Source organism: Sturnira hondurensis, unplaced genomic scaffold (assembly GCF_014824575.4).
Source record: "Sturnira hondurensis isolate 20B ecotype Veracruz unplaced genomic scaffold, ASM1482457v3 Scaffold0010812, whole genome shotgun sequence".
In the NCBI taxonomy this organism is placed as follows: domain Eukaryota; kingdom Metazoa; phylum Chordata; class Mammalia; order Chiroptera; family Phyllostomidae; genus Sturnira; species Sturnira hondurensis.
In genome coordinates, this window is record NW_028083443.1 from 1,984,862 (window position 1) to 2,011,984 (window position 27,123).

The 27,123-nt window shown below is 36.2% G+C and overlaps 1 protein-coding gene across 1 annotated transcript in view; it reads right to left on the reverse strand.

Annotated features, from left to right (window-relative positions):
• The window catches only part of MYCBP2 (MYC binding protein 2), a 264,592-nt gene that overhangs the window by 188,320 nt on the left and 49,149 nt on the right, over window positions 1-27,123 (reverse strand). Inside the window, exons 4-14 of the mRNA XM_037059374.1 lie at window positions 25,510-25,663; window positions 23,847-24,043; window positions 19,988-20,230; window positions 19,687-19,758; window positions 18,204-18,300; window positions 13,437-13,510; window positions 13,185-13,323; window positions 11,615-11,691; window positions 10,277-10,481; window positions 8,731-8,895; window positions 4,053-4,211 (exon numbers count right to left, since the gene is read on the reverse strand). Coding sequence (XP_036915269.1) covers window positions 4,053-4,211; window positions 8,731-8,895; window positions 10,277-10,481; window positions 11,615-11,691; window positions 13,185-13,323; window positions 13,437-13,510; window positions 18,204-18,300; window positions 19,687-19,758; window positions 19,988-20,230; window positions 23,847-24,043; window positions 25,510-25,663 — 1,582 coding nt within the window. The remainder of the gene's footprint in view (window positions 1-4,052; window positions 4,212-8,730; window positions 8,896-10,276; window positions 10,482-11,614; window positions 11,692-13,184; window positions 13,324-13,436; window positions 13,511-18,203; window positions 18,301-19,686; window positions 19,759-19,987; window positions 20,231-23,846; window positions 24,044-25,509; window positions 25,664-27,123) is intronic.

Here is a 27,123-nt window from a genome sequence, read left to right on the forward strand (position 1 = left end):
TGTTTATGTCTTCTTGATGGATTCTTCCCTTGAGTATTATGAAATGACCTTCTGGGTCTCTTTTTATGACCATTTTTTTGAAGTCTATTTTGTCTGATATGAGTATTGCTATCCCCCTTTTTCTTTTCCTGTCCATTTGCTTAGAATATCTGTTTCTAGTCCTTCACTTTCCGTATGTGTACGTCTTTTGTTCTGAGGCGGGTTTCTTGTAGGCAGCATATGTGTAGGTCATTTCTTATCCATTCAGCTACCCTTTGTCTTTTGATTGGAGCATTTAATCCATTGACATGTAAGGTTATTATTGATAGGTACTTATTCATTGTCATTATTCCATACCTGTGTGCCTCTCTGTCTCATTGTTATTCTTCCTTTTCTTAAAGCAGCCCCTTTAGCATCTCTTGCAGAGCTGATTTAGAGGAGGTAATTTCTTTGAGGCTTCTTTTATCCAGGAAGCTCCTTATCTGGCCTTCCATTTTAATTGAGAGCCTTGCTGAATAAAGTAGTCTTGGTTGCAGACCTCTGCTTTTCATTACTTGGAATATTTCTTTCCAATCCCTCTGGCTTGAAGCATTGCCACTGAGAAGTCAGCTGCTAGTCTTATCGGGGCTCCCTTGTATGCTACTCCCTGTTTCTCCCTTGCTGCCTTCAAGATTCTCTCTTTGTCTTGGAATTTTTCCATTTTCATTATGTGTCTTGAAGTGGGTCTCTTTGGGTTCCTCTTGATTGGGACTCTCTGTGTTTCCTGGATTTATGTGACTTTTTCTCTCAAATTAGGGAAGTTTTCCATCATTACTTTTTCAAACATGTTTTCTATCCCTTGCTCTTATTCTTCTCCTCCTGGTATCCCTAGTATATGGATATGATTACACTTAGTCTACACTAAGTTCCTGAAGTTCCCTTACCACCTGTTTATTCTTTCTAAGTCTCTTTTCCTTTTCTTGCTCTTTCTGGGTGTTTCCTCCTACCTTGTCCTCCAGCTTGCTGATTCGATCCTCTGCTTTGTCTAGCCTGCTTTTGATTCCTTCTATAGTGTTCTTCAATTCAGAAATTGTATTCTTCATTTCCTCTTGGCCCTTGTTGATAGTTTTGATTTCCTTTTTCATGTTGATGTAGTTTGCAGTGAGTTCACTGTACTTTCCCTGTAGTTTTGGTAATTCTCTGTGAGCTCATTGAGCTTCTCATAACCATTGCTTTGAACTCAATATCTGACAGCTGACTTTCCTCTATTTCATTTATCATTCTTTCTGAGGCTTCCTCCTTCCCTTTCATTTGGGGTTTGTTTCTTTGTCTTCCCATTCTTTGGGAGACTGTTCTTGTTAGTCTCTGCTTCTTAAATTTATCTGTTCTGACTCCCTGGGTTTATGGTGTGAACTTCTATGGTAGGAGACCTGTAAGATTCAGTAGTGCAGTCTCCTTGATTTCCTGAACTTGCTGGTCTTGGGCTGTTGTTTATGTTGGCTTTCTGGATGTCTCTGGGTTTTGATTGTTGTTGGGTCTTTCTTTGGTGGGTCCTTGCTTCCAGCTGGTTAACTGAGGGTCACTCTACCCACCACATCTTGTATTCTGTTGTGCAGGTGGGGGAAGTTTGTGTTGAAGCTGTTTCTTCTGTCTGTGTGAGGTTTTAAGGCTTCTCTCTCGCTATGATTCAGTTGTTTGTTCTGGGTAATTTCTCCACTGTTTAGTTGTAATTCCAGATTGGTCCTGGTTAGAGGTTAGTGTTAGGAACTGCTCTGCCTGGTTTCAGGAGTTGTAACCAACCCCCATGGATAAGGCTGAGTGAGTGGCCTTCAGACTGTGAGTCACTAAGGAAACAAAGCTTATCTCCCTGGCTTAGGAGCGCTGCTTCTGTTTCATCCATCTCTAGCCCCCAGTGCTTGGTCAGTTAGTCAATGACAGGTAAGACCCCTCAGAGGAGGGGCAACCTAAGCCAGACACAATCACTTGGGAGGTCCTCAAGGAAGGACTCGGGTGGCTGCAGCAAAGAGGGGGTGATTGTGATAGACCCTGGCTCCCCGACTATTCTGACATAGCCTGAGTCCTCATTTCTGTCTGGGAGAAGCACTTCCTGGCTTTAATCCATTTAAGCCTAAAAAACCTATGACGGAGAAAGCAATGCATCCCTTCACTGGCTAGAGCGGGTTCCAGGGTGATTGGGCATAAGAAAGAGTTCCTAAAGTCCTGTGAAGCCTGCTTTGCTAAGAGTACTTTCATTCATATTATAAGGGTCCAAGCAGGAAATGATTATGTCTCCCAAAGTTTTTGCAACCCCCTTACGTGACAGATGCTGACTCAGATGAAGCCCTCAGATTTCTTTGAAATGTTATCTGTTGTTTGATCCTTGCTGCCTGACATTGATTGATGAGATTTACCTAAATTCTTGTGTGTTCCAAACCTAATAAAAGCCGTTGAGGAAAGGGTTCTTGGTCCTTCTCCTGTGAGAGATTGACCACCTCTCCTCCCCAAGCAGATCAAGCTTTTGTAGTTTTATTTTCATCCATAGTGGACAGGGGGACCTGAGGGCAAAGTTGTCCTCACAGGTTAGCGTGGCTTCCACTCACTCCTTCATCTTCTTCCATTATTATCTGTTGGTAGTTCCTTTGTTGGTGGGTTCTCTCCTCCAGCAAGTATACTGGTATTCACAGCTCCCACCTACTCTTTTATGTGATCAGTTAGAGGGGGAAGGCAAAAAACTTAAAAAAATCCCTTCGCGTTCTTTATGACTTAGCAATCTGTATTCATTATGTGTCTCACACTACTACAGTAGCATGCTTTTCAATCTAATACTTACTTACAGAACGGGTGTAATTTCTAGTAAATAAATAAAGTCTCTTAACAACTTTATTTTGGTTATTACAAACTTTACATTAAGAATCCAGAACATAGGTGTAAATGTATGCTCAATTTTCACAATAAGTTTCAGAATAATAAATAATTTTGTTCAACTCAGAGTTCATATATAGCAAAATTTAAGTATATATTTATATTATATATAGAAAACTAAAACAGTTCTCTCCTCTTTGCCTAGTAGGTATTATCCAAAATTGTGGTTCACAAGTTTAGCAGGAAGAAAAATATTTCCATTTTGAAGTAATCCATTTCTTTTCTTTCTTCTGTTCTTTTTTTAATTTTTAAAAAATCAATATACCTCTAACAGACTTGCTGTCTTAAAACTAAAGTATTTTAAATACACACAAATATAAAGAAGCTAAAGAAAAAGAAAGTGGACTTTTAATATCCAGATGAGTCCACCATCAAGAAGACCCCCAAAGAGCTAAACTTGTGTTTGTCAATTTATACAAATATTAATCCTGAAACTCATTTGTACTTCAAACAATTCAATGCATAGTTCTAATTATAAATCTATTTCCTATTCTCAAGTGGACACAAAATTAAAAACAGAAGACAAGAAATTGGCATGAAAGGTATAGGGAAGCACTGACAACGTAAAAATTGAGAGCAAGAATGAAGTATCCACACAGTATTATGGAAGCAAAAACACAGCAAGCATGGATAAACTCTCTTCCCTTCAACATCCCGAGTATTCATTCGGGCACAGGACATGGTGAATAAGGGGCATCTACAATTTCGTACTCGATAAAGGGTCAGCGTTCTTAAGGATCATTCTTAGTTGTCAAGAACTGATTGAATTACAAGCAGTGCATGCTGTTAAACAGGAAACTATTTGCCAGACTGCTGCTAAAAATGGTTAAAGCTGAAAATGTGGTATGAAAAGTTAGTAATGAAAGTCTGAAAATAATTTTCTAGAATAATTTAATCACCAAAGATAATAAATCAATATTATATTTTTATAAATAATAAGAAAAACATGGAAATAAACAAACTCATTTGCTCAGAAATTAAAAGTCTAAAGTGTATTTGATTACTCCAGTGATATACTGTTAAATAAATGAGAAATTCAGTGATTTTCCTAATGTATACACGTGAAATCAAAGAGCTGCTTATTTGGAAAAGAGTAATATTCCTTACCACCTTGTTCTGAAAAGATAATGAAAAGCAACACACAATTTAATATGAACACAGTCAGCACCGACCTTTCCCACCTTGGCTCATGGCACCAGTGTCTCTTCCACACTGCCCTTTGTTATTCACACCGAATGTCCAAACTTCGCCATTCTTCATTAAAACACAAGTGTGCGCTTTGCCCATAGCTACCTGAATTACAAAATGGCCCTTCAAGTCTGTTACCAAACCTATAGGAAAGATGAGAATTTGGTAAGAAACAACAAAAAAGCCTTCTGAGTCTAGTGAATCCTCAGTAATATTAGGACCACGCTCAATGGAGAACTTTTCATTTCTAGGATAAAATAATCCACCAAAATGGGAAATAAGTGGTCAAAAGACTGGCAGGTTATCAGTAAATTAATTTTGCAATTTTGTAATAAAACTTCAAAGTTTTAAAATATTATCATCCAGACTTGGGACATATATCTACTCTGGCCTTAGGTCAAGCTTGCATCTCCTGAATACTTGCTCTAAATGGCAACACCTCTCAACAATTCTCAGACAAGTTATTAGTTATCAAACTTTCCTTGCCCAGGCACAAAGGAACTAGCAATCATGTACCTCACCTGCTTTAACCTGCCTCAGTAAAACCAAGAAACACAACCATCAGAGTATAATGAAATAACTGTTTTTGTAGAAAGCTATGAGATTTTCCAAAGCAGTTATTTTTTAATCCTTTTTAAACCTACAATGCTTTCTTCTATAATCCAATGCATAGCTAGACTTAAACTTCACTTATTCACAAATTACTTCCATCACACTTGCAATATCCAAGTGGCACCCATAATAATCTGAATTTTTTGCATCAATTTTAATGTGACAAGTATAGTTTAACCTTATCAAGAAGGAGGAATAAGTAAAAATTGAAGATTGTTGAATATTCCCAACATACACTAAAGCAAAAACATTTTAAGTTAATGTATTTTTTATTTAAATTACCAGTAATATAACTCTTTTATCATACTTTGGGAAAACTATTCAGATACAATTTCTTTAAGGTGCTCTCCCCTTCCACCTATACTACTTTAGGTCAATTTGCTAAGCTCACCTCAAAAACTCCCATTTTTACTACTTAGTATTGGAAAAGATATGTATATACAGCAATAGTATTTATTATTAACATTACTAGCTGACATGTCTTAAGCCCTTACATGTGACCAACTCTCTGCTAAGCATTTCATAAAATGTATCTCCTGTAACCTTGTAACAACTAGGTACTATCATTTAGATCCCTTTTGCAGGTGGAAAAATAAATAAATAAAAGCAAGCTAAAAAGTTAAGTAATTTAAATTACTATAGCTAGCCAACTAAAAAGGGGCAGTGCCAGGATCTGAGTCAATACCAATAACCATCAAGACACACTTCTGTAATATTTTGAAGTTCTTTTTAAATTTATTTTAGTGATTATGGTATTACAGTTGTCCTAATTTCCTCCTTTTGCCCCCATCCACCCAGTGCGCCCATTCCCTCCAGCAGTCCCCCGTTAGTTCATGCCCATGAGTTGTGTATTTGTTCTTTTACTTCTCCATTTCCTACACTGTTCTTAACACCCTCCAGTCTATTCTGTGCCCACTAATTTGTAGTTCTTAATCCCCACACATTTCCCCCCATTCTTATTCTTTCCCCTCCCCACTGATAGTCTACCAAATGATCTCCATTTATGATTCTGTTCCTGTTCTGCTTGTTTACTTATTTTTCTTAGATTAAATTTTGATAGTTGTATATTTATCACCATTTTAATATTCAGTTTTGATCTTATTTTTCTTATATTATTCCCTTTAACATTTCGTATCAGGGCTTGGTAATGATGAACTCCTTTAGTGTTACCCTGTCTGGGAAGAACTTTATCTGCCCTTCAATTTTAAACAATAGTTTTGCTGGATAGAGTAAAGTAGGTTGTAGGTTCTTGCTTTTCATCACTTTGAATACTTCTTGCTAGTCCCTTCGAGTTTGCAAAATTTCTTTTGGGAAATCAGCAGACAGTTTTATGGGAATTCCCCTGTAGGTAACTAACTGCTTTTCTCCTGCTGCTTTTAAGATTTTCTCTTTATCTTTAACCTTTGGCATTTTAATTATGATGTGTCTTGGTGTGGTCCTCTCTGTATCCATCTTGTTTGGGACTGTGCTTCCTGGACTTGTATGTCTATTTCCTTCACCAAATTAGGGAAGTTTTATTTCATTATTTTAGTTTTTAATTTCTTGCCTTTCTTCTTTTCCTTCTAGCATCCCTATGATTCAGGTGTTGGTATATTTGAGGATGTCCCACAGGCTATTTACATAATCCTTGTATTATGTAAATTATAATTAAATCCTTGTAAATTATTTACATAATTTTTGGGGATTCTTTTTTTTCTTCTGGCTGTTCTGATTGAATGCTTTTTTCTTCCTTATGTTCCAAATTGTTGATTTGATTCTTGGCTTCCTCTACTCCACTGTTGATTCCCTGTATATTTTTCTTTATTCCATTTAATGTAACCTTCATTTCTGCAAGGCTCTCTTTTATGCTGTTGAAGTTCAGTAAGTTCCTTGAGCATCCTGATAACCAGTGTTTTGAACTCTGTATCTGATAGACTGCTTATCTCCATTTCAATTTATTTTTTTCTGGAGTTTTTGTTCTGTTATTTGGGCCATATTTCTTTGTCTCCTTATTTTGGCAGCCTCCCTGTGTTTGTTTCTCTGTGCTAGGTAGAGTTACTTTGATTCCTTTAGCAGTGTGTCCTATTGTAAAAAAGCATACCTGTAGTGTATGGGGTGGAGCTTTAGGTAATGGCAGGGGCAGGGCAACCCATGTCACTGTGGCTCTGTATGGAGGAGGGCTCAGAGAAGGGACAACGCTGCTGCCTGACCTCTGGAGTTTTGCTCATGAGGAAGCTGTCTCCTGGCACTCACCCTGTTGCTAGTTACTTCAGTTTCTTCCCATAGGCCAGTGGTATCCTTCCAGCTGTTGTCCTGATGCTGAACCCCAGATGGGGTGAGTCTGCCTAAGTCCTAAAGTCTGTTGAGGACCCTGTAAGAGGAGTGTCCTGAGAATCTTACAGTTTCATCCACTGCCCCAATCTCCACTGGTTTTTTACAGCCAGAAGCAATGGGGACTTATCTTTCTGGTACTAGAACCCTGACTAGGTGGTCTGGTCTGGGGCTGGGATCCCTCACTCCCAAGGTATCCCTCTTGGTTTTCATCCACCATACGCGGGTGTGGGACTGCTCGTTCCAATCTCTGAGACACTTCACACCACTACACATCTTGGCACCTGTCTGCATGTCTCCTGCCCATCTGGATGAATGCTGTTTCTTTAAATCTTTGGTGGTTGGACTTCCATACAGCTCAATTTTCTGATAATTCTGTGTGATACCTGTTTTGTAGTCCAGTTATAATTTTTGCCATAGTTGTGCAAGGAGGCAAGGTGTGTTTACCTATGCCTCCATCTTGACTGGAGGTCTCAAAAACTCTGTAATGGCCTTTTTTCTCTCAGATCCTCAAAAAGAAAGGGATCATGTCTGTCTGGTCTACCAATTTCTGTCATATATACTGTCAGCTCTCAAAAAACACAAAATTATCAAGTTTCAATTAGCCCTGGCCAAAAGGAGTTTTAGCTAGCAATAGTTATACTGAACATTATTTTTAAACTATACATGAGCCCTCCCCAAATTTTTGCTTCATTTTTGACATTGTGGACAACTGGAAATCTAAATAGTACAACATTAAGCCAACTTACATATCACCTGAGTACAGTTCAACTTAATAATTGCTATGAATGTCTGATATATGTCATTTTTTTAACATTAGACAATCACTTAAACTTCCAACCAGAAACTTAATTAATTCTGGTTTTCTTTTTTATATATATATATTTTTTATTTATTTATCTTTTTAGAGGGGAAGGGAAGGAGAGAGGAAAGAAATATCAATGTATGGTTGCTTCTTGTGCATCCCCTGCAGGGAACTGGCCCCTGCAGGGAACTGGTCTGCAACCCAAGCATGTGCCCTGACTGGGAATCAAACCGCGATCGTCTGGTTCGCAGGCCCGCGCTCAATCCACTGAGCTACACCAGCCAGGGCTTAATTCTGGTTTTCTTTTACAAAAAAAAATCCATAGACTTTACATATTTATCTCATATAAACACCAAGTGAGTTGTCTAGCATCCAAGTATGACAAAAAAATTTGAAATCGGAATTTATGAGTATAAAACTCTTTATTTGCCTAGTTCTATCTTTTATATTGACTACTTAAACTTTTGGTCTATCTGTCATTCAATCACTTCAGACCCTACTACGTGTGCAACACTGTGCTGGGCCCTGGGGCTGTAACAGTAAATAAGTGAGTGGCAGTCTCTCCCTATATACCCAACAGGGAGATAAATCACTCATCAAGTATAAATCAGCTATGTTGTGAAAATCACTTCCCCACAGTACTATCAGACACATATCGTCATGTGAGCATCTAACTGAGCCCAGGAAAAGCTCTCCAGAGCAAGTGACAGCTGAAGTGGAGTCGCACTGCCACACACCACAACTCCGATAAAACCTGGGAATGTTCCCAACAAGACAGAAAGGAAATCATGAAACGGTTCTATTTGTAAATATGTGAAAAATGTAGAGAAAGCATCCCACATATGTTAACTTTCTAGACATATCTTTGCAATACATAATGTCTAGTATCAGACTTTCTTTGCTTAAAGGTGAAATCATGTTTAAATTTAACTTACTTGAACTATCAGAGTAAATGGCATCTTTTCCAAACATGTACAGCTCTCCGTCTTTAGAAATAACAGAACTACTTCCATTATTGCAGGCTGTATACACCACAATCTTTCCTTCCATCTTAATTATCTTTTTAGGTTTATATGGTTTTGATTGTCGTCTGCTTTTAGCTTAAAAATTAAATTAAGTCATCAATGCACACATAAAAACAATAGTTTATATATAAAGCACAAGGAAAAAAACATGTTATCTGCATTTATGATACACTTTATTGTATTTATTTTTACAAAAGCCTGGGCTTCCCAACATGTCATACAAAATGAGTCAACCGGCAAATCTCTTCCAGTTATTAATATTTAGGCTATCACTGTCAAACCCTGTAGCACAGTGAAACGCCCAATGGAAACCGCAATTTTCTAACAAGCTTCTAGGGAGTCTAATCTCTATATTAACTATTTGTATTATCAAAATCATTTTATTACCATATATTTTTTTAAATATCCTTTTTCCTCAAAGTCTACTTCACATGTACTCTTATGCTAAAATCAGTTCCTGATTCATTCAAAACATATGTATTAAGTAGCTATATATAGTTAATGAGAGACTATAAGAAAGGAAAAAATACATATGGAGGGAGAGTGAATAAAAAGAAATGTAAATAATTCAAGCAACCTCTCCTTTCAAAATCTAAATCTCTGCAATGAGCAAAATATTGAAAAAAATCAATCTTCTATTCCTTTATTCAACTTCAGTTTTGCATGCCTTTCAGAATAAAAATATACTGCTGTGCTGAGTTTAATTCTGGGACTTTAACATACATACCACTATATTTTTTCAAGTAACATGATCCACATGCATATATACAGCTACTGTGTTATCCGGTGCTCTAAGTGCTAGAAGGAAAAACTAGCTGTGCTGAAGTTCTAAAACAGGGTAATATACCTTATGACTGTTTTTAAGATTTCTTTCAGGTAACTTTTATTTACATAAGATTTTTACATTAGATACTGACTTCAAATCTAATTCTCGTAACACAATACCCCACCATGCTACAACGTACAAAGTAAATGAGAAGTTTCAAAAACAGAAATATGACACCTTCAGGGAAACCAAAGTACAGAGAAAGTAAGACAAAATCGATTCTTTTTTCATTGTTAAGGAATTGCTTTCATCTTAGAGAAATAACACCAAGAACAGTGCACTACCACCCAAGGTTATATACATAAGGTTCACTTCCTTCTGAAACATACACTACTCTCAAAATTTGAGGTTACCTAAAATCATACATTAAAATAAATACAATTTTTCAAATTTTTCCAACTGACTAAAAAAGACAGTCAAGCCTAAATATATAAAATTAATAGGAACCATAAATGAAATTTGCAATCCTAGTTCTTTAATAAACAGTACTCAACCACCGTTAACTGAAGATACCCTAATGTAAAAGTCCTCTATTAACTTGGTGAGGTTAGTGTTCTAGAAATTAATGTATCTTATATCAATAAATTCTACCCTATTTTTACTAAAAGTCCAGTTAACTAGTTAACTTACTTGACTCTCCATCTTCTCCTTTACTAGCAGATCCTGTGAAGAATATGCTTCCATCTTCTGCAACTAGAAGGGCGTGAGAGCCATCATGTCCAACGGAGAAATGAACAATTTTTGGAGATTTTGTAATTGGTAGCTCAACCCATTTTCCTGCTGAAGGACCACCTTGTTTGATTCCAAGACTCTGGTACTTGCCTGTGTAATATATCTTAAATACATTTTTTTTAAAGAAGAAGAAAAAAATGAAAAAGAAAAAAGTAATTATAGTGTCTTTTGGAGTAGTGCATCAGGCTTTACATGAGAGAAAAAAACTTCCATATTTTATTAAAAAACAGAAACAGCCCTGGCTAGTGTAGCTCAGTGGATTGAGGGCAGGCCTATGAACCAAAAGATCGCAGTTCCATTCCCGGTCAGGGCACAGGCCTGGGTTGCAGGCCAGCTCCCGGCGGGGGAGGCACAAGAGACAACCATACACTGATATTTCTCTCTCTCTCTCCTTCCCTTTCCCTCTAAAGATAAATAAATAAAATCTTAAAAAAATAAAAAACAGAAATAACAAGAACATACTGTTTTTTAATAGTATTCTACCTCTGTAAGCAGAGGAGAGAAATAGGCATACTTCTCCAAAAAGACAGAGTTCATAATAGTTTTTTCAGATCCATTCAGAATACTTATCTTTCATTTTTCACTCTGAAAGATACTTTATAAATATTCTAAATAGATATAAAAAACATGCTGAACAAATATAACATGCTTCACAACACCAGGAAATTCATACAATTCAATTTCCCCCACTGCAAAAGCCCTACATAAAAATACACTACATTTGCCTAGAAATGTTTATTTTTAGAATTCTTTAATTACCCTACTTTATCCTGACGCTCACTAAGCAGAAAGAAGCTCCCATCTCTAGAGACTGACCATTGCACAACCAATAACCACATCACACAAGTTCCTACTTCCTCCAACTTGTACTCTGTATATTTCTGCTCATTTGCAGAAATTCACAGTGGATATTCTATTCATCAAAATATCCTCAAAATGTGAATCCACCCCAACTCAGAAAATTATACAAAAAGCTCCATAATAAAAGTAAATATTTATAAATATTTACAAAATGCAACATTTTATAAAGTTTATAAAGTTTTATACTCTTAAATGTCCATTCTTTCATATTTCAATGTGAGTAAAATTTTACCATATAAAAAACAAGAAGTAATTTAAGTCAAAATTTAAATATGGTTGCTTAAACATGCGAGCTGTGTAAACTAATCAACTGATTATACCAACTATTTCTGAAAGCAGAGAATATTAATTTTTAATTCTAAAAGAGTAATTTACCTTTCCATTTGCTGTTTTCATTAGTGCAAACTCCCGTCCTGCACCAAGAATTGCTGACTCCTCATCAAATCCTGTACCTGACAATACAACAAGATGAATAAATTCTATTATTTTTAATATGAATAATTTCAAGCACAACTTACACTATTTTGAGTAATTTAAAAAGTCAATTCAATTAATATACTCAAAAACAAGTATGACAAAGTATCTTACGTCTGAATTTTTAAAAAATATTAACAATATGTACACTACTCTAAGAACAGATAGTTACCATTAGCTTCTTGACTCGTTCCAAACTAGTGCCAGATAAGTTTTTTAAACATTAAAAAATGTTTTTGAAGTAATGTGATCAATGTCCATTGAATTAATGAATGAATAACACATTTTTAGTGAGCATCTATTAGGTACCAGACATTATAGAATGCATGAACCTTATCCTATTTTATCCTCATAACTACTGTGTCTGGTTTACAAATAGACAAATATAAAGCTTGGTGAGGTTAATCCAGACCCACAATCATTTGATTTTGAATAATACCATGCCAATATCTGAATTATGATATTTCAGATCCTTCATTCCACCCTTTTTTACTACGGAACATTTCATGAATTTAAGTACATATGTGTGCACACATACACAAAGACCCTTATGCACATTTTCAAATTGGACAACTGAGTATATAATTATATATAGCACGTATGATTCTGTCTAAATATACAAATTACTAATTAGCTTATAGGATTGTTAAATTTAAAAACTATAATTTCAATTCAATATGTTTCTGTTGAATTAAATGATAAAAATACTACAAAAATGAAATAAAATATGCAAAGTAATCACTAATGTCAAATTTATTAAATTTAATGAGACAGCCAAAAGAGGTGGGTCTTGCAAAGAATCCCATTGAAAATGGCACTCTCACAGCACTCTTCAACCTGCAGCAGCACGGCAAACCAAGCCGAGACCCCGCGGAAACCAGTGGTCCCAGCTACTACTGTGACACTGCAGGGGTAAGCCCACCAGGTCCAAGATGTACCCTGTGGCTGGCTGTGTATCTGTCCAAGTGAGAGTGTTAATCAGTTTACTAGGCCAATTACGATTTTCACAGTCTATGGGATCATTCTAGGGCCATCCTGAAAATCTGTTCAAGCCAAAATTAAATGTTTCAATGAGATAACTGTGTATATCACTATAGTTTTAAAACAGAAGTTTTCAAAATTAAATAATGGAATACAGGTGGAGCATATAAAATAATGATGTCCACAAGTGCTGTCTATCTAATTCTTATGAAATATAAGTTTATTTTCTTTTGCTCCATTCAAAATGAAAATGGAAAATTATTAGTCACTTCCTTAAAATGGCATTCATATATCATACTCTGTTTAAAGGCCATTATTTCCTCGTTACTTATACATATTAATTCATAAGTGTGTTTTAAAGTAACAGACGGCAAAATAGCTGCTAAAATATAAGCAAGCTATACTGCTGGCTGAAACACAATATTAGTTTTCCAAAGAATAAAGAAACTGAAAATTAAAAATGGAATAAAGGCTTATTTGACCATCTTACTTATAATATGCAAATCCTTTTCCAGATCAAACAGTGAGATACCACAGGCATGCAAGCATTTTCTGGCCAGTTTAAGCTGTAGTTCTTGTTGTAGCACAGGTTCAGTACTTGTGGCAAATATTCTGACAACAAAGCCATCCTAACAGAAATAAGATATCCACAGTATTATATTGCATGTATTGGTCTTTTATGGCTCTACATTTCATCTAAAAAAAATCAAGTAATTATAAGAAAGGGATTCAGAGCACTTACATCTCTTGAAGCAGCTATCTGATTAATATATTCTCCATCAGTGAATAAAATATTTTGACCTTCAGTGTGGCAATCTGTGTAAAAGAAAAAAAAAGTAATTCTATTACAATAAAAATAAGCACCTCATAAAACAACTTTACTCCTCTGGTGAAGTCAGAATGAGAGATCTCCACGCAATAAGAATAAACTTAAAGGGAGACTGTGCTTTTTTAATAAAGAATTACAAATCAGCAAAAACTAAATAACTCAACTAATAATATTTATTACATTTTCTGCTTACATTTCTAAATCTTCCCTAATCAGGGAACTCAGAGCCCACCTAATTTCAAAATGAATTAGTATTAAAGTCTGATCATAAACATGCACCACAATGAACAAATTGCAATGTTGGTTATATCATTTCAATACAATCACATGCGAATGTAGGCAACACTCTTCCTCAGACATACATCACAGTCATTAGTGTCACAGAAAAATACAGACAGATCTACTGCTTCTGTATTTGAGTCTAGGATGTCCAACTACAGATATCCCTTGCTTTATAAAACAGAACTCGTTGTACAGTTTCTACTTAGAAGTTTAATGTTTATTCCCAGTATTTTTTAGCAGTTAGAATGCTATATACTTTTTAAATGTTCGTACCTCGTAAAACGGAGAAATCTATGCTCATGTATTTCTTTTTGTCTGAAAGTGCTCATTTATTTTGGCTGGAGTGCCATGTTTTGTCATTATGTCTGTGTCTGTGAATAGCACACTTATATACTTCAATCAAAATAACGCACAAGTGCAATTATAACAAGGGATACCAGTATTACAGAAGGACCACTGGGATATGTATTAGTGACTGCTGCTAAATAACATGAAACTAAAGCAAAATCAACTTCTAAGTATAAACTGTGCCCTTTTGGAAAAATAAACATACAGCAAGCAAGTAAAAAAGCACACACACTTCCCAAAATAACTGCAGAGAACTAGGATGAATCTCTCCATTAATTACAATACCAAAAAAAAAAAAAAAGTAATAGTAACATCTCACTTCTACTTGCACCTGAATCAACAAAACATAAGTTTCTGTTTTTGGAATGCAGTCATGGAGCCCACCCACAGGAGACGGATTACTCTCCGTCTTTGCCCAGGAGCTTCATACTAGCATACTCCCTTATTACAAATATGCAAAACACAGGCAGACCCTTACCAAAGAGAGAATTCAGTGATCACAAACTGGAAATAGAAACTGGGAGACAAGGCCCACTGGTAGCCCAAGAGACTTGGTAATCAAAGAGAGGAGAAATCGAAAGAAAGAGTTCCTAGTCCACTGTACAGAATACAAAGAGGCGCAAGAAAGATGCTTCCCAAGCTCTAAGCAGTAAGATTTTAAACTAAAAAGCAAAGAAGAAAAACTCATTATAATTCAGATAAATGCAGAAATGAGGAGGGGAGCGACGCAAGAAGAGTAGCAAAAACCTTCATGATCTGAGGCAACCTGTCACCAGACATGGAGAATAAATGACATAAGGACACAATATATAAGATATGCCAACATATAAAGGCTAAATTGACAATTAACAAGAAAAAAGCATGTTTTAAGTTTATCAATGCTAGGTTGAAAACAACTTATTTATAAACTAGACTCAGACAAGTTGGATCATGAAGCTCAAAGAATTACCAGATTTATGTCCCTTTTAAATATGGTATATTCACTTCCATCTATAACCCTGACAATTCGTTTCTGCTGGTTCTTGACTGGAAAGCCACAGGGCAGAGCTGCCCCGAGCCAGTGGGAAGAGAAGCACTACTGAAGAAACTGTAGTCCGGGTCAAATGTAAAAGTGACAAAGGCTTCTTCAGGCTTGAGGACAAGTCTTCCCACTGTGTGGTTTCAAAAAAGATTTTTTCTTTATTCTTCCGTTATCCATTACATAATGTTATAAGACGGCATCTTCACAAAAATATCATCTTCAGGAAAATATCAAGCAACATCTGCAACATTTCGAAAGATACCTATGGTCCCAAAGTTTGGTTCACTCTTCACCATGAATATGGTATATATTTACAAAACACAGAAAACCACACTTGCATTGTTAAAAGTCACATTTAAGATATTAGATAATGTAGAGGGATGTAAGCTGAAGACAGTAACAAGTTATTTTTATATTATGGTGTAATAAATACAATAGTTGAATGTAGACCATTTGAAAATGGTCTTCTTAGTCACAATCCCTATTAAATGATGAGGGTTTCTCATAAGTAAATAGTTTCTATTAGTATCCATCTGTTGGGCAAGGGTAAAGAATTTGCTTTCAGCCTTGGCTGGGTAGCTCAGTTGGTTAGATAATCGTTCTGATACGCCAAGGTTGCAAGCTCAATCCGTGGTCAGGGCACGTACAAGAATCAACCAATAAATACATAAATAAGTAGAACAACAAGCTGATGTCTCTCCCCGCCACCCCAATATCAATAAATAAAGATTTTGAAAAAAAAGAATTTTCTTTCAGGATATTATCCTAAAATGACTTACACAAAGATATAGCAATAGGGACAGTCATTATAGTATAGTTTATGTTGCAAAAACTTGGAAGAAACTTCTATTCCAATATATTAATCAATGAAATATACTTTATTTATTTTTTGTTCTTTTTTAAAAATGTATTTAATTAATGAAATATACTTTATAACATTAAAATGATAATGTGGAAGACTATTTAATGACCTGAAAAAATATTCAGAATGAGTGAAAAGGATAGGTTAAAAAGCAATATGCAGCATTAGATCACTTTTTTGTAAGTATGTACAAATATACATAGAGAAACACAGGAAGGGCATTCACCAACCTGTTACAGTGTTTATAAATGAGAAGTGAAGTTACAATTAATTTGATTTTTTTGTTTATATGGTACCTACACAATAAATATAGTGTGGCTCAGTTGGCTAGAGCATCATCCCAATACACAGAGGTTGTGGGTTTGATACCCGATCAGGGCACACACAAGCAGCAACAAATGAATGCATAAATAAGTGGAACAACAAATCAATATTTCTCTCTCTCTCTGTCTCTCATTCTCCCCCCTCTCTCTCACTCTTTCTAAAATTAATAAACAAATAAACTCTGTGTTTCGCATATCCACAACTGTAAAACGACTTTTGCCCCACTCTATATAATCCTTTTTACTGTATGTATACAAGAGGGTACATGTTATTATTTTAAAATATTTATTATTACTATTTATATTATTCAGACCAGAGACATGGCCCAAACTTGTAATATTGAAATTACAAAAGTCTGTACACATATCTGAAAACAGATAGTCATTTACAAGGCTTTTTAAATAAGTCATCTGTTTTCCAAAGTAGCTTTATTTGTCAAACACACATAAAATATGGTATTTACCTTAATATAGTGTCATTTACACTAGTTTGGATATATGTATAAATGTTTGACTAAATTATAAAAATACATTAAAAATTAATGAGCAGGATGGGAGCCACTATCCTCAATGTGATCTTCAGAAGTAGTTCTCTATCATTTTCAGATGGTCAAGTGTATACAAGTAATATTGCTGCTTACCATGAAGTTACTGATAGATAGATTAAGCACTCAAGATTTTAACCCAAATAATTCCTTTAGAATGTATTAATGGTATAAACAAATTCAAAGACTCCCAATTGAGAATATATTATCCATTTGCCCAGTATTCCACAAATTTAAGATCTACTGCCTCAGAATTTAGACAGCACAGTGATTTGAGTGATAAATATGGGAGTAAAATCTCAAAATCAAAGCAAAATGGATGGGGTCCAAAGTGCCTCATCAGCATATTATTAAAACCACAAATGGAATTTTAAAAAAATTCCTGACCTGCTCTAAATTCTTTGTCTCTGAAAACCCTTTAAAATATAAGAAAACCCAAAGCACACTGCTGTTAAGTATAAAAGTAAACACAAGGTTCTTTATCCCAGGCTATAGGAGAGTCAGAGTTGTAGTTTTATTAAGAGCAACAAAGTCACATCACCCCACTAATTCAGCAGCTGAAAGCCTTGGTGAAGTAAGGGTTGGGGACCTGGATGCAGATGGGCAAGAATTTAAAATCAAATATTTTTTAAAATTTTATTTATATATTTTTAGAGAAAGGGGAAGGGAGGAAGAGAGGGTAGAAACATAGATGTGAGAGAGAGACAATGAGACAATGATCAGTTGCCTTTTGCATGCCCCCAACCAGGGACCTGACCCACAAGCCAGGCATGTGTACCCACCAGGAATTGAACGAATGACCTTTCGATTTGCAGGACAACACCCAACCCACTGAGCCACACCAGTCAGGGCAAAATCAAATATTAAAACACTGTATACTATATTCCTGGTGATTATTTTCCTCAGATGCATTAACTTCATAAAGACTACAAAATGTTTTGCACATCACCCTGCCAAGTGACTCAGCTGGTGAAAGCATCACCCATACACCAAAAGGCTGCTGGTTCCATTCCCGGTCAAGGCATGTATGTAGGTTGCCAGTTCCATCCAGTTGGGGTGTGTACAAGGGGCAACCAATCGATGTTTCTCTCTCATGTTGATATCTCTCTCTCTCTAAAATTAATCAAACATATCCTCAGATGAGGATTAAAAAATGCTTTGTATGTCAAGATTTTTTTCAACCTATTTGTAAGCAAGCACTATTCCTTGCTAACCAATCTCTATATGCCAAATTGGTCTAACATGCATTTCTCCTAAAGTCAACTGTGAAGAAAACAAATGAAGCGTTCACTAACATACCTGGTAACATTACGGTTCCATCTTGTTCCAGTGTTTCTGGGCTTATTCTTATGGCTGTCATGCTGTGGTTATTCACATCTCTATACAATAAATAACCCTGATGACAACAAAAAAATTGCTAAGTTATGTGTTAAAATAATTTTTCACTACCAACTTAGCAGAAAAATTAGCCACACAGTTCTATATTATAGTTTTTTGTGGTACAAGAATACATCCCAAGTGATGTCTAAAACAGATTAAAGATTAAAAATACAAGAACATAGGTAAACTTTAATAAGAGGAGAAATGTATACCATTAGGTATCAATTAACCTGTCTATGTTCTCAGATACATATATTAGACATTCTGCACAGGACAGAGCATTTAGTTCAAGATTATTATATCACTTGCTGAGTAAATAGGAATGACCACCATTACTTTAATAATATTTTAAGGAACAATAACCAAAATACTTAGGTTAATATTTAAAATTAAACAGTAGTTTTAGATGAACTGATATGCTACTGGACATATTTTTGTAATAATTATTTTCCATTTCACTATTTCTTAAATGAAAGACAGTAGATTAAAATTCAATAAGACATTTGAACTAGGTTGTTTTAAGAGATAACTACTGAGAAACTGACATTTAAAATTTTAATTTCAAAATCCCTCCAATAGTTGATATAGCATGATTATTTTTCAGATAACAACAGTCATTTATTTAATTTTCAAAATATCTTTTACTATTTGATGCCAACAACAAACTGTGAGCTGGGTAAGAGATAACTTTATTCTGTAGCCCTCCACAAGGGATCCTGGCTTCACCTCTCAGGTTGGGAGAGCATAGGAATGCTCTCCTATGCATCGTTTACTTGCTTCTCTCCATAGGAGGAGGGGTGATGTATCTGACTGTGGACACCCAGTTGGCTGTGTTCGTCAGCTGGTAAGATGACAGCATTAAGAAGGCAACACAGGCCCAGCTCTTTCCTCTCTTTCGCGCTACTTTGCGCGATCCTCTGTGCAGGCAGCTATCTACTGGAAAGGCCAGTCTGTTCCCTGCAAGGTACTGGTCTAGATACAGAATAAATACGTTTATGAAAAGAAGTTCTCATCTGGCCTCAGGTCACAACTATTCCCAATTCAGATTTGCTAACGATAAGGGCAGTCCTTGACTCTCATCTGGAGGCTCATTTAAACAAGGTGTTCAACAGAAGACATTTTTCTTCACATTTTACAGCTAAATCACCAAGAATCAAATGTTAAATAACTGAGTTGTCCAAAGTCACACAGCTAGTAAGAAGCAGAGCCAGAACTGAAAGTAAACATAAATTCTAAGCCAATGTTCTTTACAGCACACTATGCCACTGTTGCAGGCGTATTGTTAACAACATACCATATTTGTTTAGGTATAAATGATATTATTTATTGATTAAACAAGTACAAACCACATGTTTTTAAAAATGAGAAAGAAAAGTCTGTTTTATTGTGAATATTCTCCTACCTGAGCATACCCTAACCAAGATTTTTTTTCTTTTCTGTTTCTGATGCGAGATGTAGAATTGTATATATGGCCCTGCAAAATAACAAAAGTTAGGCTATCAACAGTTTCATCGTTAATAACCAATAAAAAAACAAAATTGATGAATGACATTTAATGCATTTGTTTCCATTATGATTTCCAAAGAAGTACTATTAAGTCAAAATTAGATGGTACTCTGAAAATGAAGGTAGAAACAAACAGAACACAATCAGTGTGGCTATAACCTCTGCTTTGATAGAGAACTATAAAAAAATCACATTACCCTCACTGTTCCACTGTATCCAGAACCTATTTTGTATAATCCATCCTTGCACAACAGATAAAGGAAGAATCCATCATTCTGAAGTAGACATTGATCATCTTCATCCACAGATATTTCTTTTAAAGGCCACCTGTGCATTAAAGCTGCTTTTTTAATGCCATTGCTAAACCAGTCCTGAATTTGAATTTTTCCCACTAACACTGCCTGTACACTTCTCTGTAGTGAATTCAGTATTGTTGGCACCTGGTCAAAAGAGAACAAAAACCAAAATGACATTGTGAAATATCCCAAACATAAAACAGGCAAAATGAAGACAGTTTAATCACATATCATCATTTATAAGAAAATAAATTATTATAATTGCATTAATAGCATAAAAACCTAGGAATAAATTTAACCCAGGGGGTGAAAGACCTGTAATCTGAAAGCTGTAAGAGACTGATGGAAGAAATGGAAGAAGCCCCAACAAATGGAAACACATACTACACTCACGGGTTAGAAGGAACAATGCTGTTAAAATGTCCATACTACCCAAAGCAATCTACAGATTCAATACATTCCCTACCAAAATACCATTGGCATTTTCACAGAACTAGAACCTATAGCCTTAAAATTTATATGGAGCCACAAGAGACCCTGAATAGCCAAAGCAATCTTCAGAAAGAAGAACAAAACTAAGAAACTGGAAAGAATCTGACAGCAGCTGGTAGGTTAGGTCACAGAGAGGTAGAGACTCTTGTAGTGAGCCCAAAGGGTAGTAATAATGAACTAACTCAGAACAAGCTAAATGTAATGGGGGAAATGGAGGCTGGATTCCTTTTTGTCCAAAGGACTTTGTTTAAATACTAGGTCTTGCCTATTACCTGCTCAGTGATCTTGGCCAAGCTGTTTCATTTTCAGAAACTCTGTTCTCATAGATGTAGTATGACTATAAACAATGCACTTCACACTGTTTATCTGTGAGGCTTACGTGGCTGTATTAATATCATTATTTGAGAGGAAACACTGGCCAAATTTGACACAGAGATTAGTTTCGGGAGGGGACATAGGGAAAGGGAGAGGTCTCCAGGAGGGACGGGGACATTCCTGAGGGAGTTGCCCTGGAAGCAGTTCCACTAGTTTTGAAGTTAAAGGGCTGTGTCTCCTGGCAAGCGCCACAGTAGCAGAACCAGGGGAAGAAGCCAGGACTTGGCTTCAGCGCTAGTTTACTGAGTGGTCTTTACTCCTCTGCAGAGATAATCTGCATCTCACACGCTCCTGTTTCCTCTGCTTCTTTCTTCTCTCCTGCTGAGACACACTTTCCTCGTTAGCTCATTTGAATTTCCCAGCAACTCTGATTCACTAAATCAACCATTGCCCCACTTTTGAATAGGCTAAGTTTTCTCTTTAAAAATTTTAGGTGTTCCCCATACTCCTCTCAGTAAAATCAAATACCATTTCTATCTTTTACCTTTGGTAACACCCCTGAAGAGGCCCTGCTCCAGTCCAGAATAAGGACAGGGAAAAGTAGAGAAGATGAAACTGCTCCACACCTTGTGTGTTTGAAAGCATCATCACCCCTCCCCAAACATGATGATGGTTGAGCTAGGTACAGTACAGCGAACACCACTGCCCCCAGGACTTTAAAGGTACTTTCTGTTATTTTCTACGCCAGTGTTGCTTTTGAGAAGTCACATTAGACTTTCTCATTCTCTGTCCATGTTTCCTTTATTTTTCACAGTTTCTGTGTCTCTGTGCTACATTTTGAATGATTTCTCCCTCAGCATTTATTTCAGTTCACTATTTCTACCTTCACCTTTATTACCTACTGGTTAACCCATCCTTTACATTTCTAGTTGTAATGATTTGGTTTTTCATTTCTAGAAGTTCAATTTAGTTTGTTTTCTGATTTGTCTGATTGCCTTTTATATTCTTATTCCCTAATCATATTTTTGGTACTTTATCTTAACCATAAGAAATAAATCAGTATATATATTATTTATGCTATATCCAATAATTTCATTATCTAAAGACTTGGCAGAATTGTTTCTGCTATATTTGTTTATACTAGCTTTCAGCCATGGTGCCTTTTTCCCACTGCGTTTTGTCTGTGAGCTTACGTAGATGCAGTAGTGTTCTGTCTGTGGGAAGCCTTTGAAGTCTGGAGCTCATCCCTCCAGAAAGGAGTTTAATCTCCTTCAATAAAACCCCTAGCAGTATCACCACCCTTAGCCTACTTTAAACTCTCAGCTTAAGCTTTTTAGAACAAGATAAGTAATGTGCTTTTGGATGTCAAAACAATTCGAGACGTTAAGAGTTACACATTCTACAGGGAAACTTTTCTCCCTCCACCCATACACTGGCCAAGAGAGATTTGAAGTGAAGCTGGCGGGTGGAACTGGGGCCAAATCATGAACACTGTAAGCCATGCTACGATAACTGGTTTTAATGTGGTGTTTGGGCTGCGGCTGTAGATGCAGGGATGAGGCAGGTCTATAGAGACCCTCGGCTGTTAACTTAGGGAATGTAGTGGTTCTGTGCAGCCAAGTGCCTGATCATAATATTGCACCCAGGAAGATATGCAATCAAGCGCTGACTCTGTTATTTGACAACGCTCTGTCCTACAACTATACTAAACTTTTTTCAGCCTTCAACATTCCATTCGTATTCTTACCTCTCTATGCCTTAGCATGTGGCTACCAAGAACATTCTCTCTCCACACCCACAAGACTAACACTTCCATCCTCTGTACTGACTCATTTCAACTCATCACTTAAATTTTACCTCATATCCCCCAGGATGTCTATGCCAAAAAGAAAAAAAAACATATGGATGTCTAAGCAGCTCATATATTTACGGTCACTATACTTTTAAAATTTGGTATATGATATCAGAATGTTTATTATTTTATTAAAATTTAAGAAGAATTTGTATATTTTCAGCAAATATTTAAATTGAAATTTGCCGAATGCTTAAAGCACAGCGGCAGAACGTGTTTTGAAAGCCACTACATAGAGGAACTTCAGAACAATTAAGGATCAAGAGAGAGAAAAAAGAATTTCAGCCAGGTCAGAAAGAGGAAGAGAGCAAGGACAGAAAGCTAGGGTAAGGGGCCGCTCCTGCTTGACAGGGAGAGTTCAGTATCACAGACGCAGTCACAGAAAATGACCCATTACACTCGTTTTTGCTATTGCTGGCCTGCTAATAACAGGAGTGAGGCTGTTCTGGAGATTGTCCTAGGGGCCAGAGAAAAGCACGCAACAGAGACTTAAAACTGTAAGTTGTTACTCAATTTCCAGAACAGTCCAAAAGAAGTAAATCAAGTTTACATAGAAGGAGGATGATATTTCCCACCACTAACAGTGATGAAGAGCTTATTCCACAAATATTAAAAGCTTAAAATGTAACATGCAAAGCTGAAGGAACTCAGGAACAAAATCAATTCATGAAAAACTATCCTACCCTACTTTAAACTCTCAATCTATCAAAAATATAGTAGAATTATGTCATATGTTTTTATTTCAACAGAAAAATGTTGTTCAGAAATTATGAAGAAATTCTATACTTGAAAATTTAGGGGAAGACGGGAAGCAGGGAGGAAAGAGCAAGACGCTACAAAGAAAAATGAGGCTATGCTACTGATACAAAATTAAGTTCAGATTTGAGTTTTTGCCATATTTCATTTCATTACCTTTAGTGCTACAGAGTTAAACACACAGGTAGCTTAGCTCAAATACGGTACATTATTTATATATCAACCTTGGGAAGATCAAATTATTATACAGACTGAGAAAAAGCAGGGAATTCCTAATGACAAAATCAGGATGAAATTTCAATTCAGCATCTTACAACTGTTTAAGCAGCTTGAAATATGAAATACCTGAATAGTTTGGCAAGCATGACTGCCATTGTTAGTGAGAATAGCAGAGATGGCCTGAAGTGTCCTCCCGGTTTCTCCCCAAGAAGCCACCAGACTAAAGAGGCAAGCACAGGAAAGTGCTGTCAGAGACTGTCCTGTGCTGTCATTCACTCCAGTACTTCGAACAGTGGTTTCCAAAAGAAGCTGGAAGAGAGACTCTGTGAATAAAATAGAATTCAATTATGGTCATTTAAAAGACAGAACATTACACATTATATTTGTTTATTTTTACCTTGCCTAATTATAAAAAATATTTATGGCAGCTCAAATACTTATTTCACATTAATTCCTTTCTAGTTACCCTTTCTACCCCTAAAGTTAGAATATTTATATCAAGAGGACCTTAGGAAACATTTAGTTCAACTCTTCATTTTTGTAAATGAAGATGTGGAATCTATCCAAGGTCATTTCAAAGAACCTTTCCTTGAGGGATTCACAAACACCAGAAATATCCTATCAAGTAACAGACTGCTCCTTGCACTTATTTTTCCTTTAAACTTGGAAGAATACAAGCTTCTTGAAATGTTAATTTTCCAGAAAATTATGTATTTATTTGCAAAAAGCAATAAAATACATGCCATAATTTGTTTTAATATAAACTGGCTTTATTGCTAGCTTAGCAGTTCACACTCATAGAAGAGATATGTAATTCATTTTATACCCTAGAAAACCTCCACATTCTAGCACAGTATTTTTTAGTCATTTTTCTTCCTATCTCAGAGCCTTGCTTTCCTTAATAAAAATCCAGTCTCTTCAAAGACCCCCGGTTAGCACTGGAGAAAGGGAATTAGCCAATTTCAAAATTATGTCTCCATCTCTATTTTTATTTCTTAAGAGCTCCTATCTTGCTTACAGAATATTGTTGAGCCTAAGTCAATAGCATGAAAGGCAAGTATAAATAAAACTCTAGCCCTGGCTGGTGCAGCTCAGTGGATTGAGCACGGGCCTTCGAACCAAAGGATCGTGGTTCGATTCCCAGTCAGGGCACATGCCCGGGATGCAGACCAGTTCCCAGCAGGGGAGGCATGAGAGACAACCATACATTGATATTTCTCTCCCTCTCTCCTTCCCTTCCCCTCTAAAGATAAGTAAATAAAATCTTAAACAAAAAAAAATAAAACAAATTTAAAAAGCAAAGATTTTTACTTAACGGAAGGTGCTACTAATTCAGAAGCTTTATCTATGACAAAAACAGACTTTTATCTATGATGATTACAAAAAACAGCCCTTTGTTTAGAAATGTATTGTACTCTTTGGGTTGGCAGTATTGGTCCCCCTTTTCCTATCTTTTTAACTGTGCAGAGTAACATGTAAAGCTGAAGAACATCAGTATTAGATACTTTGACCAACGGTTTAATAAGAACAATTTCAGTTAACAGTGACTATTGACTCTAAGGCTTGATGATTATACTTGGATACCAAAGATTTATGCTGTATTATTTCTCCGTCATCAGAATAATCAAAATATATCTGTAACTTTTGAACCATAACTCATAGCAAAATACCTTAACATTTATCCCTGTTTCAGTACCACAATTAAGCAAAGACTGCAATGCAGGCTGCTATACGCGCTTCTTAAGAGAAGCTGCTTCCAGGAAAGGCTTCGATGCGGCTGAGCTCTCACCTAGGACCTCCGGCGGCTCTGACTGGAGGCCTTCGGGCTGCTGCCCCTGCAGCACGTTAAGCAGGGCCTGGAGACTCCTGAGGCACAAGGACGGATGAGAAAACCGTGTCTCCTTGATCAATTCAAAAACTTCACAAAGTCCAACCTCAATGATCTATTTAGGATGAAAAAAAATTATACCTTATACCATGTAGACTAGTAACACTTCCCAGGCAGTTTAATTGCTGTGGCTTACTTCCACCGCAAGTGATTATTGTCAGAGTATTTAAAAAGCGTAAACAAAAAAAAACACATTAAAAAAAGGACCAGTATGTTTACTTCAGGATTCAGATTTGAAAAACCACCCAGTTACATATAAGGCTAAGAAACAGTGGCACTGTTTAAAAAGTTGTTTTAGCATAATGAAGCCATAATAAAGTATTATGAAAATTATTTGTAACACTGAACTAAGTACTAGACTGTACTTTCTCAGAAAAAAAACATTAACTTATAAAAGTATGTACTCAAACAAAAATCAGCATTCTTTTGTTGTCATGTTAATTACTACCTACACCCAGAGGAAAAGTCGACATGGCACACAGGTGAAAAGATTAAAAGAGGAGCTTTTCATCGTCATCGTTTCTATAATGGCGTAATCATCATATTATTATTTATAAACAGTGTCCCTTCTTCTATTCGGATTTATCATGAAAAGAATTTAAAGCTGCCTGGCTGAAAGATCACCACTACTTGTACTTTATTTAATTATCTTATCACTCCTCTTCAGGACCTATACCATTTGACTCAGCATCTAACAAAAGATAAGTCTAAAGAATGAGAGAAAGGTGATGAACTAGTATAAAGAGATACTTTCAGAGGATGAATATAACAATAGTTAATAAAAAGCTACTTCTCAAACCATGACATATATGATATTTTCATGAGGTGTCAAATTATTCAAAAAATAACATAAAAAGTTAAAGAATAATTAGTATAAATTCATCAAAGCATTAATTTTATTACACATAATAATGGAAGAATATTCTCTCTACTGAGGTACGTTCATTAATTCATACATGAGGTCTGTTCAGAAGGTATATAGCCACGTAATATGAAAAACAGACATTCATTGAAGAAGACACAAGAAACACTGTACATAGGACAATGGTGTCTCAGTCCCTTTCAAAGTAGGCACCTTGGGACCTCACACAGTTCTCCAATCGCCATCAGCTGCCCCGTCCTGTTTTCCTGTATCTCATCAATGGTCTGAAAGCTCCTCCCTTTCAAAGGTGATTTTAGTTTGGGGAAAAGCCAGAAGTCACAGGGTACCAAATCTGGGTTGTAGTGGGGCTGAGTCACCTGCATGATTTGATGGTTTGCCAAAAAACTCTGCACAAGACATAATGTACAAGCAAGCAGGCATATTGTCACGATAAAGCTGCCAATCACCAGCTGCCCACAGCTGCAGCCTTCTGAATCACTTGAATAGTTTCCAGGGAGGAATGTTTAGGCTTAACGAAAAATGTGATGCGCATTCGTTGCTCTATGCATTCAGTCATTTTGAATTCGATGGCCACACAGTACACAGGCTCACTCAAGTGCATCTACTGTCCCCACTGACTAGTACAGTGAAGC